The sequence below is a fragment of the Thalassophryne amazonica genome, chromosome 5 (genome assembly GCF_902500255.1).
Source record: "Thalassophryne amazonica chromosome 5, fThaAma1.1, whole genome shotgun sequence".
In the NCBI taxonomy this organism is placed as follows: Eukaryota; Metazoa; Chordata; class Actinopteri; order Batrachoidiformes; family Batrachoididae; genus Thalassophryne; species Thalassophryne amazonica.
In genome coordinates, this window is record NC_047107.1 from 129726480 (window position 1) to 129740013 (window position 13534).

A 13534-nucleotide genomic window follows, 5' to 3' on the forward strand; every position below is an offset into this window, starting at 1 on the left:
TTTGCTCTCCCCTTTCTTCTCCTCTCTGGTCACCAGGCCTCTGGCTGAGAGAAGACTGATCTCAGACAGAAGCGCTGGCTCGCTGTTGTTTGTGTTTGCCTTTGAATTTATTCAGGAGTATCAGTAGCTGCCAGTGTACTTGAGTCAATACTAAAAGCTATCGGTTTAGCTTTTATCTGTGACTTCCACTAAATTTTGTGGTTTAGCTTTATGAAAGTTAAATTTTCACTTAACGGATTAACAGTTATTGAAGCTAACTTTTTGTTTAGCTGTGCCCACCGCTGATACACACAGTGTTCTGTGTTGGCGCTGAAGATGTCTGACGTGTCTGACAGTCAGCAGGTGGACCTTCATGTTTTCACTAAAAGTGAACTGCACCAGAATCAGCTTCTAAATTGGAAAAACAGCGTCTGAGTGACGTTACGTATTTCTGTGCCTGAGTCTCATGGTCCTCATGCCCCACCCACCACCCTCAGCCTTTGAGATCCAAAAACACCTGGGAAGATCTTACAGAGAGCCTGTGAGGTCAAAGGTCAGAGGTGTTTGGTGATGCTGTTGTGTTTGCAGAAGAACAAAGATTCAAGTCTTTAGGGTCCTGGTGATTCCTGTCTTATTCTCTGATTCTCAGAGTTTGACTGAAGGTGATGACTGGATGTCTCTGGTACCAGGTCTCTGTGGAGGATCTTTGGGTCCCGCTGGAATGACTTTGTATCAAACTAGTGGTTACTTAGTGAGACTCGGATGAGGAGGATCAGTGACACTGTGAGGGAATATCACCTCTGACATCTTGTCCATGTGGTGAGTTTTTCTGGACATGATCCAACACGTAGATGGGACCCCAGAGGCTGGACATGGTCAAGGACACACCCACGTTACAGCTGGCTCTGATCGACAGATACTTTGGAGATGAATCGGTTCTCAGTCTGGGTGGTTGCCATCCAGGACACCCAGGGTGGTTCCTTGTGATGATTGTGGCACCACCACATCCAGACTCCTCCTGTTTGTCACCATGGCGACAGGGTTAACCAGGATGACGATCAAGAAAAGTGTCTACAGAAGTGGACCCAACAGAACCAGACGTGACTGAAAGAGTTCAGGTCTGGACCCGACCTGAGGTTAAATCCCACCTCTGGATTTAAAAACCCAGTCCAGGACACCAAGTGAAACCAGATCTGAGTTTGGTTTCTTGTGTTTTTTGTTTTGAGACTCTTTCAAGGATAAAGTGGGGGAAAAAACTCAGAATATGAATTAAGTATATATATATATATATATATATATATATATATATATATATATATACTTCTGATTGGAAAAACACCTATTGTGTTTAAAGCTCCTCCCCCTTCTCCCGCCAGGTACGCCGGCAGAGAGCCGGCCGCGGCTCCCGCTACAGGAAACAAGAACACTCACCTGATGGAGCTGCAGCGTTTCCTGGACACGGCCTTTGACCTGGACGCCTTCAAAGATCAGAACTAAATCCAGGACCTGGAACCACCGCTGACCCACCTGACCCAGTCCTGACAACACTCCATCACCGCCCCAAATAACTGTGTGGTACTTCATACCGTGTACTGCTGCAGCTGCTCGTTTGTTGCCCCGACGGTTCCTTCAGGGAACCCAGAAGAAAAAAAAACACTTAAGTAAAAAATAAAAAATCCAAAACTCAAACAGTCAAACCCAGATACAGAAAAACCTTTTAATCTGGATCACTGGCACAGTCAAGTGGTTCCAGATCAGAATCGATTCTCGAAAGCTTGTTTGCATTGTTTTATAAACCAACTACACATCCAAAAAAAAAATACAACTCACTACTGCAGTACTGAGCATGTACTTGACAATATTTGATCACTAAATCCTGTTTAACTGCAGAGTACACTGTGTACTTTGTGGCATGGCGTCGTCAGCAGCTCCACGGCAGCCAACTGGGCAACTTTACTGCTTTTTACCAAAATCATTTATAATTCAGCTCCGTTTATTTTACATCATTTTTGTGTGATTTTTGGAGCCGCTGTGGTTTCTGGAAGGGCGGAGTTTCAGAGTAAAGTCAAAATTTTATGGTTAAAAAAAAAACTTCTAAGACGCTCACTCACGCAGTCCGATTAAGGGTCACGGGGGGGCGGAGCCTGTCCCAGCAGTCAGGGCGTGAGGCTTCCAAGATGCTTTGAAAACATGTGGAATTTTATTTTGAAAGTATCAACTGGGGGGAAAAATGTTTAACTTTATTTGCACTGAACTTTCACATATAACGTTACTTTTAACTTTATTCTTTTTAAGGGTCGTATTGTGCAAAACAAACTGAAATTTTCCCGGTTTTTCAGAAAATGATTCTAAAAGTGACGTGTTCCATCCAGACTGGACTCTTGTTTTTGTGCGTGTGACACGCGGCGCCTCTGCGGGACAGACTCTGTCCAGGATATGAATTCGGTCTCTTAAGTTTTTGTTTTGTTTTTTCCTGTACCTTTATTTTTTGCAGTGATCAGTTTTATTATCTTCACTAACAGGCGTCATCATATGACCCCTTTCAATGTTTCTTAAAATAATTACGACTTTATTCTCAAACTCTCATTTTGCAACAATCAATCGTCTTGTTTTCAGAATCAGCGTTGCTCTAACAGTTGCTCCGCGTCCATCAGGTGGAGTAGAGACAAATGGCAACGCTTGAAGCAACACAGTTATTTGAGGCAACAGTGAGCGTTGCAGCAACTCTTCTGAAACTGTCCTAAATCCGTTGTTTTTGACCTCAGAATCTGGTCACCCGATACAATTGTCAGCGTTTCGTCACGACTCAAGCTACAACTACGTCCACACGCGAAAAACAAAATTTGCATTCATTGTGAGGTCTTCTGGTCCAAAGAGGAAGTAGCGCTGCTGATTTCATTCACTTGTTTTTGAGTGGGCGGAGCTTGTACAGCAGCCATTGTTGGTGCAGCATCACAGCGGCACCACAATGCTTTGTACCGACGTTTCTGGATGTCTGTCATCGCACGTTTCGCATTTTTCTTCTGTGCAGTTTTTGAGCCACTACCCACATCGACCACATGGGGGTAGCGGCAGGTTTTAACGCGGGGTTTCGTGCAGCTATTTGATTATTATTGTCATATGATTCTTAGTCGCATCTGCTGCATTAACGCATACAAATACGCTTCTTGGTATTTGTTCAGAGGACGAGATGATTAGTCGTTTTCATTTTGGTGTTTAACGGATTTTATATTATTCACAGGTTGTTTTTTTGTTTTGTTGCAATAGCTGAAGTAGAAATGAGAAATAAACAGCGGTAACTTCCTGTACGCTGCTCTCCCACAAATCTACGGCCACTGAGCGTATCGAACTGTTCATCATCTTGGGATCATCAGCTGATTATGTCAGCAGTCACATGAGTGCTGTCTCTAAAGTTGTCCACTAGGTGGCAGCGTCAGCATTTTTAAAATGTGAAGCACAAAACCTGACTGTGGCCAGATCTGATGGGATCAGTTTATTATCCAGGTGGTTCGATTGAGTAGCTATTTCAGCCATGAGCATTTTGTTTTTACCTTGTTTACGAGCGTCTGGAAGGCGGCGGTGACAGAATGTGGTTTTCTGACTTCGTGGACGATGTGTCGGCTGATAAACATAGAGCTGATCGGGAATCTTTTTACTGTTGGGATCCGGGATGACTGCAGCCAGTGGGTGGCCACGCCTACCCATAATCCCATGCGAGGACATTCGTTATGTGGACTCGGTGTGGACGTAGTCTGTCAGCAGTCCTCTGTTGAAACGCTGCACAGGTGCGTTATTGGTGGTCAGGTGCTTCTTACCACAAACTCCTCCCACATTTAGTCACTGTAGCCACGCCCTCAGGGATCCGGACCCTTCTGTTCTCTGATAACATGCGGGTGGAGGGGTTGAATCACTATCCGGTAGGCGGAGCCTCTAGTTACCATGACAATGCTTCTTCTCGCAGGCACGGCTTTAATGCGATGCTTCAAGTCACATGACTCCACCTGATTTTCTCAGCGTTTATCCCGTGCCAAAAAAGGATCGCAGCTTATTCGTTTTCTGCCCAGCGAGCAACTGAATGAACTCGGGAATGTTGGGGAATCTGTGGATGTTTGGAAGCTTCTGTCGCTCAAAGAAAATTATTTATTTTCATAAAGGGGAATGAGTTTCTCTTCATGTATTATGTTGCCTCATTCAATAAACGTGATAACTGAAGGAAAACTTTGATCTCCGTGTTTACTAAAATATCTTTTGGCAAAAATTATTTAATGTCGCTGTAAAACTGCTGCCTTGAATTTGATTCCTCTTATCCATCTTTTCTTCCTCATGTCCTACCCTCCTTTCCTGTCTCTTGTCCTAGCCCTCTTTCCTTGTTTCCTGCGTGTCTCCTTTCCTTCCTTTCTTCTCTTTCTGAAATTGATCCACTCTGATCTCATGTTCGTTTCTGTTCTTTGTCAAAAGTTGATGAGCAGTTGTCATGACGACAACAGCACCTCTTCATGTTTTTATTTTCAAGCTGTCAATCATGATTAATGGTTTCATCTAAAAACATCCTGAAACTAAAAAAAATCTGACTTGTTCATATTGAATTCAAATCCAAAGTCCATCCCTTTGAGATCTGGTGTAAACCAGTTTGAGCTCAAATTCAGCTAATGCTGGTTCCGGGTTTAGATCTAATTTCAAAACCAGTTCAAACCACATTAATTTCTGTAGAACATCTTCAAACTAAATTATTTTCAATTGATCTGGATCAGGTCTACAGAAAAAAAAAAAAAAATCATTGGAGCCAGCCTGCCCCCCCCATCCAGGACTTGATGCTGGTCCAGAGCCTCTGGACACACAGTTTAAACTCCTCCCCTCTGGTGAACGTTGCAGAGCTCTGTACATCAAAACAACCAGACACAGGAACAGTTTCTTTCCACATGACATCACACTGATGAACAACTTAACCTGACAAAGAACTCATTCATAGATTAAATTAGCTCAAATTTTATTGATCCCTTGGGAAGACTCCCTCAGGGAAATTGAGGTTCCAGCAGCATTGTATAGCAGCACACAGGGTAAGAAGCACACAGAGTATCAAAAGTGAAAAAAAGAAAAGAAAAACAATTTGCAAATATAAATACACAATATAAAAACCAGACATACTGATCAATACAAGTTTACTGGCTGCTACTGTTCTTCCTGTCCTCTGTCTTCCTGTTACTTCTCCTCCCCCTGAGTGAGGAGTTGTACAGTCTGATGGTCTGAGGGACAAAGGAGTTTTTCAGTCTGTTGGTCCTGTACTTGGGAAGGAGCAGTCTGTGGCTGAAGAGGCTCCTCTAGTTGCTGATGACGATGTGCAGAGGCTGACTGGCATCATCCAGAATGTCCAGCAGTTTGTCCAGTGTTCTCTGCCACCGTCACCAGAGAGTCCAGCTTCATGCCAACCACAGAGACAGTCTACAAGATCAGTTTGTCCAGCCTGGATGTGTCCTTCTTGGATGTGCATCCCCCCAGCACACCACGGTGTAAAAGAGGACGCTGGTTACTACGGACTGGTAGAACATCCACAGGAGTTTCCTGCAGATGTTAAATGACTGCAGCCTCCTCAGGAAGTCCAGCCTGCTCTGTCCCTTCCTGTACAGGTGGTTGGTGTGGGTCGTCCAGTCCAGGGGGTTGTCCTCTGTCATATACCTCATGTACAATTTAACTTCAGTCTCTTGTCTGTTTCACACAGCATTTTTTTTTCTTCTTTTCTCTTATTGCACATTTTATTTACTGTGAATTATTCTGTGTTTAGTGTGTATTTCTACAGAGAGAGCAGCTCTGACTGAAGTCGGGTTCCTTGTATTCTGTGGATACTTGGAGAATAAAAGCTATTTTGGTTTAGATTTGAGCCCTTTGGGGTTCAGGTACTGGATTATTGAGCTCGTTCTTTTCGGTGTTGGGCCGGTTCAGGGTGCGACAGTTAAACCACATTCAAGAAAAGAATCGTTAAAAACAGATTGCACTCCAATATTCGTCCAAACTGATCTGAATTGACCACTGATGGTCTCGGGCTGGTCCTCCTGCAACTCCAGGGCCGCGGTGCTGGAGAGTGGTCCACAGTCAGCCGAGGACATCTGAAGGGATCTGTGAACTTCTTCAGGTGGGTGAAGGTCCATTCCACTCGGGTCTGGAAGGACTGGTTCCTCTCTGGGCTGTGGTCAGCTGGATGCCTGCAGGGTTTCTTCTCCACCTGAAGGTTCTTCAAAGAAGAACAAACATCAGCAGCTCCTCGAATTTACAGAGTGTTCAAACAACTCAACAAGAACCACCTGAGAACATCGATCGGCACGGTCTGCTGGAAGAGACCTGTCTCACTGCCTGAGGTGACCTGTCTCTTTCTCTGACTGTGACGTGATCCCTCTGTCCCTGTGAGGTGACCTGTTTGTCTGTCTCTCTCTCTCTCTCACTCTGACTGTGAGGTGACCTGTCTCTCTGACTGTGAGGTGACCTGTCTCTCTCTCTCTCTCTCTCTCTCTCTGTCGCTCTCTCTCTGACTGTGAGGTGACCTCTGTCTCTCTCTCTCTCTCTCTGACTGTGAGGTGACCTCTCTCTCTCTCTCTCTCTCTCTCTCTCTCTCTCTCTGACTGTGAGGTGACCTGTCTCTCTCTCTCTCTCTCTCTGACTGTGAGGGACCTTCTCTCTCTCTATCTCTTTCGACTTGAGGTGACCCTCTCTCTTCTCTCTCCTATGACTGTGAGGTGGACCTGTCTCTACTCTCCTCTCTCTTCTCTATGACTGTGAGGGGTGTGACCTCTGTCGATCTCTCTATCTCTCTCTCTCTCTCTCTCTCTCTCTCTCTCTCCTCTTATATCTATCTCTCTCTCGACTGTGAGGTGGGGTTTTTGGGGACAACCTCCTGTCTATCTCCTCTCCTCTCTCTATCTCTCTCTCTCTATCTATATCTCTGTACTTGAGTTGAACTGTCTCTCTCTCTCCTCTCTCTCTCTCTTCTCTCTTCTCCTCTGACTGTGAGGTGACCTGTCTCTCTCTCTCTCTCTCTCTCTCTCTCTCTCTCTCTCTCTCTCTCTCTCTCTGACTGTGAGGTGACCTGTTTGTCTGTCTGACAGGTGTCTGTCGCTCGCTGTCTTCGGTTCTTAATCCTGTCTCACGGTGGACCAGCAGACTGTTTCGCCTCCTGAAGCTGAAGTCGGATCCGGTTCTTCTCACACCGACCGGCCGGAGGTTGTTCCGGTTCCTCGCCAGGCGGACTCGGCTTACCGGACCTTCTGGACACTGTGAGCCTCCCGGCTGGTTGCTAACCGTCTCCCCGGGCTGTGAGGGACTGTCGGCGGCTCCTGGATGCCGGAAAGGCCCGGTGGAGTTCAGACTGCGGAGCCCAGGAGCAGGGCTCGGACAGCGTGGAAATAGAGGTGGTAGGTGGCTGCCGGTGTACCGTGTCCAGACGAATCAGACGGGAACGTGTGATATTTTGTAAAAACCGCGGTTTGCGGATCCGCATTGTTTTGCGTTTGCGGAGGCTAGCTGCTGGCTAACAGTTAGCACCTTTGTCACAGCAGGTTAGCATGCTAACAGCTGTGTCTGTAAAGCTTTTAAATTTAAGATATCGGCAGTGTGACGGTGAATCGTGACAGTTTACGGTGGTGGTGATTTTTATTCTCGTTAGCATCGTAATGCTAAGCTACAGGGAGGAAAAAGGGGGCTAGCGTTAGCTGGCTGTTAGCTTCAGGGAGCTAGCTCCGTGCTAACTACTGCCAGATTTTCAAAATGTTTTGATAATAATTTGATATGTCCTCCATCAAACGGAGACAAAAAGGCGAAAAGTCTCTCAAACCGGTTTGTCGTGGTTTGTTAACATCGTGTTAATTCTGTGGGGCGGGTGTGTCGTGCAGAAGAATTTAATTAATTTAACACATAATTAAGCTTCGGCTCCGGAACCACTCTCCTTGATAAGGGTTGGATCTTATTCTTCTCTGGAGCTGCCCAGGTTGTGAGGCCCCGGGCGGGTGTGGGCAAACTCACGAACCCCGGCTGAACGCCGCTACATTGGAGTTTAACCCGGTAGAGGAGAGGGTCGAATCCCTGCGCCTTCGGGTTGTGGGGTGGGGGCACTGTCATTTGATGTTGGACCTCTGTGCTAGTCCTAGACTGTCCATAGGGAACATCATGTTTGAACATAAGGCTGCTCATAAGTGTACATGGTACCAGAGCACCTTAGATTGAAGATCAGTGATCAATTTTTGTGATGGTATCATCTGATCTGAGGTATGTTTTGGACACTCAGGTGAAGAGAGGGGCAGAGTTGTCAACTGATCATCTGGTGGTGAGTTGGATCAGAGGGTGGAGGACTTTGGACAACCTGGTAAGCCCAAACGGATAGTGAGGGTGAACTGGGAGCGTCTGGAGGAGCCCACTGTCCTGAAAGATCTTCAACTCACATCTCCAGATGATCAGTGGAAACAGGAGGCACCTGAGCTCAAATTTGAGCTTCATGGCAAAGGCTGTGAATACTTCAGGACATGTGATTCCTTTATTTGTTTTTGTTTTCAGTAAATTACTTTCCAGATGCACTGTATAGTGCTCCACTAGAACTCAACAGCCTCTGGGAAGAAAGTGTTTCTCAGTCTGATGGTTTGACACCTGATGCTCAGCAGCCTCCTGGCTGAAGGGAGAGGAACAAACATGATACTGGCTGGGTGGATGGGGTCTTGTTTGATGCTGGAGGCCGTTTCCTCCATCTATGGTGCATATGTCCATGATGGTGGGGAGACTGCCTGCCACAACCTTCTGCAGAGCCTTCAGGTCCACACAGGGATGCAGGGGAATGTAACGCTCTCCGTCACACACCTGAACAGAACTGTCAAGTCCAGCGCACCTCAGCCTCCTGAGGAGGTCTGGGCGCACTGCAGAAATGCACTGCATTTATTGAATTTACAACTTAGCATGTCACAATCATGACTTTTGTAACTCTTTGGAGTAATCCAGATGTGTCCGTGTTATCATTATTTTGATCATGTCCAGCATGTTGTCAGGATGATTTATCATATAATAATTTATTGTTGTAATTATCATTGAGCATCCTGTTTTCAATCACTGTCTTGCTGTTATTTTGTCATGGCAGAAATCAATATGAAACCCATAAACTACACGTGAAAGCTGCCGAAATGTAACGGGGGGGGTCAGATGTAGAATCAAATTAAATCCTATTCATCACTGTGCACATTTTAAACTGTCCTGGTTTATTTATTTATTTTTTTTGGGGGGGGGGGGGGGGGCGGGGTGTTCACGCTGGTGACACCGTCCGAACGGTCCCCCCTAAAATTGGTCCACCCTGCCTTCACTGCGCATACGTTATTTGTGACCACAGCAGCTCGTCTGAGTCTCAACATCCAAAGCGATCAAAGGGAATAATGTGATTATTAACCATCAGATGACAAAGTAAAACTTCTTAAATTATTGTAAAGTCAGTTTTAAGCAGAAACGAGGCGATAATCAGTGAATCGCTACTGATGCTCTGAAATGGTCTGCCATCTTTTATGATGAAATAATGTTGAATTTATGTGGAAATGATTGTTGTATAAAAGCTTCAGATATCTGCCCCTGAGTTAGATGATGACTGGAGGCACTTTGAAGCAGAACCGAAGTGATAAACGCTGGTAAGGCTCAGAAATGATACTGCTGAGGTCCCAAATGGCGCATGGCAGGGCTCGAAATAGTACATGCATGTGCTAGTTTGTGCACGTGTTATTTGAGTGGTGCACGTAATTTTATACTGCACTAGCACTGGTGCAAGTAACTTTATCCAAGTTTTATCAACTATAAGCACCAGTAGAATGAACCAATAAAGGAATAAATAAGGAAAAAAAACAATTTCCAGTGTGTTGTCTTCGTCTTCCGTGCGCTTTATGACTCGCACACAGAGCGAGTTGCTGTGCTCTATTTGTTGTGGTCGCGTGCGCGCATGTAAGCAAAGAAAAAAAAAAAAACTGGCTGCGGTTCCTCTCTCTCTCTCTGCCCTCAAACTCTGTCATCATTGTGTTATAAACCAATCACCATTTGTTTTATTATACACCTGTGCAGTTAATAAAATTCTTCACGGACAATTAGTTAGCACGTGAAAAAAAAAAAAAACTGGCTCCCGCTGCGGTTCCTTTACAGAACCTGGGAGACGTCACTTAAAGTGATGTTTTTTCTGGCCACGATAATTTGTGCACATGTTTTCCTTTAATTGAACCCACGAATTAATAAAACATGCTCTCAAATTAATAAAACATGCGCACGTTTTCCTGGCCATGATCATTCGTGTGCACATTTTCCTGGCCGTGATCATTTGTGCGCACATTTTCCTTTAATTGAGCCCTCAGATTGATAAAACGAGCGTACGTTTTCCTTTCGTTCAAAATGAACTCCATAATATGACCTAAATTGTCATCCTCATGACGGGGAGACGTTTCGTCCTCAGTATCCTTTTTAATGTGGTTAAACTCCAGATGATGCCATGCTGGGTAGCTGGAGTTCTCTATATGTCCTTGTGCACCCAAACCATGATGATACACCCTGACCACATCCATTTCTAACGGGGAAATGTATCACACTGTCTGCTGGTTTGTTGACTAATAGCCAACATTTGTGTCAAGACAATGTTGAGTGCACATTTTACAAATTGTGGCCACGTTTAAGTAGATCGTGCCCTTGTTTTACTCAAACGATGCTTAAAACGTGTGCACATTATCATAAAACGAGCGCACAATTTAATAAAACTGGCGCACAATATAATAAAAAGTGCGCACATTCTCTCCACATGCAAAACATTTTGCGATGACACTTCCAGGGCTCCGTAGTTCCTCGCTCTCTCTTCCCTGAAACTCTGTCATAATTGTGTTATAAACCAGTCACCATTTGTTTTATTATACATCTGTGTAGTTAATAAATAAAATAATCTTCACGGATGATTTGTTCATGCGCGCACATTAAAAAAAAAACTGCTGCTGCTCTCCTCTCAAACTCTTCCCAGAGAGGAAAAGTCTGACACATCAGAGGAGGAGTTTTAAGGTTGCTATAAGACTGACTTTTGGTTGTGCAGGTAACTTTCTTTTGGTGCAAGTAATTTATTTATTTTTTGTTACTAGCACCAGTGCAAGTAGGTTAAAAAATGTATTTCGACCCCTGCGCATGTGCAGTGAAGGCAGGGCAGATTTTTAGGGGGGACCGTTTGGTTGGTGACACAGACTTTGTTTTACTGCTTTGGCTGAACAAGGTCAGAGGTCAAGTGTTGGTGGTGTGCTTGAAGTGAATCCAGTCCAGTCTTTGACCCGGATGAGTTTGAGAGTTTTTGTGGTGTCAGTTTGAGCAGAAACAGGTGAACAGGTGCTGCGATGGAGAGCACCTGAACCTGTTTTCCTGTTTCAGTTGATTCTGACTTTGAGGACCTCGAGTTGAGTTTTGGCTCGTGGAGGTTTTTATTACGTCATTACGGTGACGGCCGTGACGAGCAGAGTTTGTTCTCCAGAGTTCAGGAATGTTTGTTCGGTCAGAGGAACAATAAGAGGAATTCCACTCCAGTTCCTGTCTGTCTGTACAGGCTGCTGATTATTCCACAAACTGTTCAGCTCTTACTACCTGTGCTCCTCGCAGTGGGCTGGGCATATGTTTACCTCTTAAGCAGAGCGCTAATCAGCTTCTATCAGATTGGTCTTCAGTTTTTACCTTTTTAGTAATGTATTTTTTTCTGACTGCTGATTTCAGTTTTCTGGCTTGTTCCCGTTTAAGTCGCCACAAATGAAGTTTCTGTTTAGGCTCTCGGTTGTCCAGGTGGTTTCCATAGTAGAGAAGCTTGAATCTTTGACTGGACTGATCCTCCAGTCGAAGATTCAAGCTTCTCTGCCACAAAGTAAGATTTATATCAAGAACAGCTAGATCTGCTCTGAGTCAGCCTGATCCCGTCAGATCGCAGAAGCTAAGCAGTGCAGGATCTGGTTAGTATTTGGATGGGAGACCTCTTTGGAACACCAGCGGCTGTGTGTGTTTCTCCAGGTTACACTTGAGTTGCGTCAGGAAGGGCATCCAGTGTAATACTTGTGCCAAATACCAGTGTGATCTGCTGTATCCACTGTGGTGACCCCAGACAAAAACGGAGCAGCCAAATGGACAACAACAACATCGAGAACAGCTACATGTTTATATGTACACTTAAGGAATTTTAAGCAGAGCTTGATTGATATATCAGCTGGCTGACAAGATCAACCCAGATGAGCCTTTCATGAATATATTGGTTTTTATTTTTTGATGATGTGAAAACTTTTACTGAATAAACAATGCGGAAAAAAACACGTTGGCTGTCAGAAATGGTGCCATTACATAGTTTGTCCATCAGAAGGCACTCTGTTGTAATCAATGCTATCAAGCATGGCTGGGACCCCATCACCCCTTGGTCACATTAGCTGCAAGAGATGGAGGCAGCACAACCAGCTGCCGTTCATTTTCAATCAGAGTGGACATTTTACAGCCACAAGAGAAAGTGGCCTCACTGCTGCCAGCTAGGCGGGGCCAAAATAAATAAGACGGCTGTTTTTGTAAATGCTAAGTGATGTGACAAGGCACCTGCCTCTTGTCTGCCTGGACAAAGTAATATACAAGATGGCAGAATACACTCTGTCCGCTTTATTTCTGTATAAATCAGTTATGCATTTTTCCTCATATTTTGGAGAAGTTGGTGAGAGCTAAACTGTTTATATATCAACAGTTTTATCTGTATCATTTTGTTTTTTACTCCCCAATATCTGTACCATATCAGCCCCCAAACATCCATATCGGTTGGGCTCTAATTTCAAGTCCCATTAATTTCACAGCTGTTGTAATTTTAAAATTAGTAGTCTTTTAAAATCCACATGCACTTTGACAACAATCACTCAGTCCTTTTGATAAGCTAGTCAAAGTAGCTAAAGTTGAAAATAAAGTATTTTGTTCTTTAAATGTGTCAGACAAATTAGTCAATTTGGCTAAAGATTGAGTAAGAGGTTAAAGAACATTCCCGCAACATCTATGAATAAATTAGAGCAGCTTTTGTTGTCAACTTAACTGATAGACTCTGGTTCAGTCCAAAAAATATGGTAGTCTTAGTCACATTCGTCTAAAAAGCATTTAGATTGAGGGGGGGGCTATAAGTCACATTTATTTTTGGAACCTGGTGCACATTATTGAGACATTTACTTATAAGGGAAACAGTGTTAGACATCAGAAGCTAATGGGCACATTTACCTCTGTAATTGTAAAGAAACATTTTTGAAGTGCTGCAGTTAGCCTTACTTTATCCTAGCTGTCCTTGTTGTCTTCTGGCTGTCCCATAAAATGCAAACAAGTCGAGTCAGTGCCAAGTATAATTAAAGTTATTCTCTTTATTTAAGAGCATGGTCTTTCAGTTTGTGAGTATGATTTATTAATTCGTTCTCTTCAACCTCATTCAGATCTTCTTTCTTGTTTCAAGGCTGTTTTCATCCTGCTTAATGGTGCACTACTGCCATCTTCTGCTCCGGAGTGTGGATTGGACGGTACATTGTTCAGGTCAGTGGGG

General features: G+C 44.3%; 2 protein-coding genes across 7 annotated transcripts in view; both read left to right on the plus strand.

Moving 5' to 3' along the window:
* The window catches only part of ogdha (oxoglutarate (alpha-ketoglutarate) dehydrogenase a (lipoamide)), a 129307-nt gene extending 125116 nt beyond the window's left edge, over positions 1 to 4191 (plus strand). For all 3 annotated transcript variants that reach the window (XM_034171373.1, XM_034171371.1, XM_034171372.1), the window contains one exon: positions 1356 to 4191. In XM_034171373.1, coding sequence (XP_034027264.1) covers positions 1356 to 1476 — 121 coding nt within the window. In that variant the 3' untranslated portion in view covers positions 1477 to 4191. The remainder of the gene's footprint in view (positions 1 to 1355) is intronic.
* A 2845-nt stretch (positions 4192 to 7036) lies between these two features.
* Positions 7037 to 13534, plus strand: part of LOC117511344 (zinc finger MIZ domain-containing protein 2-like) — a 38815-nt gene continuing 32317 nt past the window's right edge. Inside the window, exons 1-2 of one of the 4 annotated variants that reach the window (XM_034171376.1) lie at positions 7037 to 7379; positions 13448 to 13524. The gene's annotated coding sequence lies outside the window, so the exon portion shown is untranslated. Of the gene's footprint in view, positions 7380 to 13427; positions 13525 to 13534 lie in introns of all 4 variants that reach the window. The other 3 variants (XM_034171375.1, XM_034171378.1, XM_034171377.1) reach the window with 3 other exon arrangements.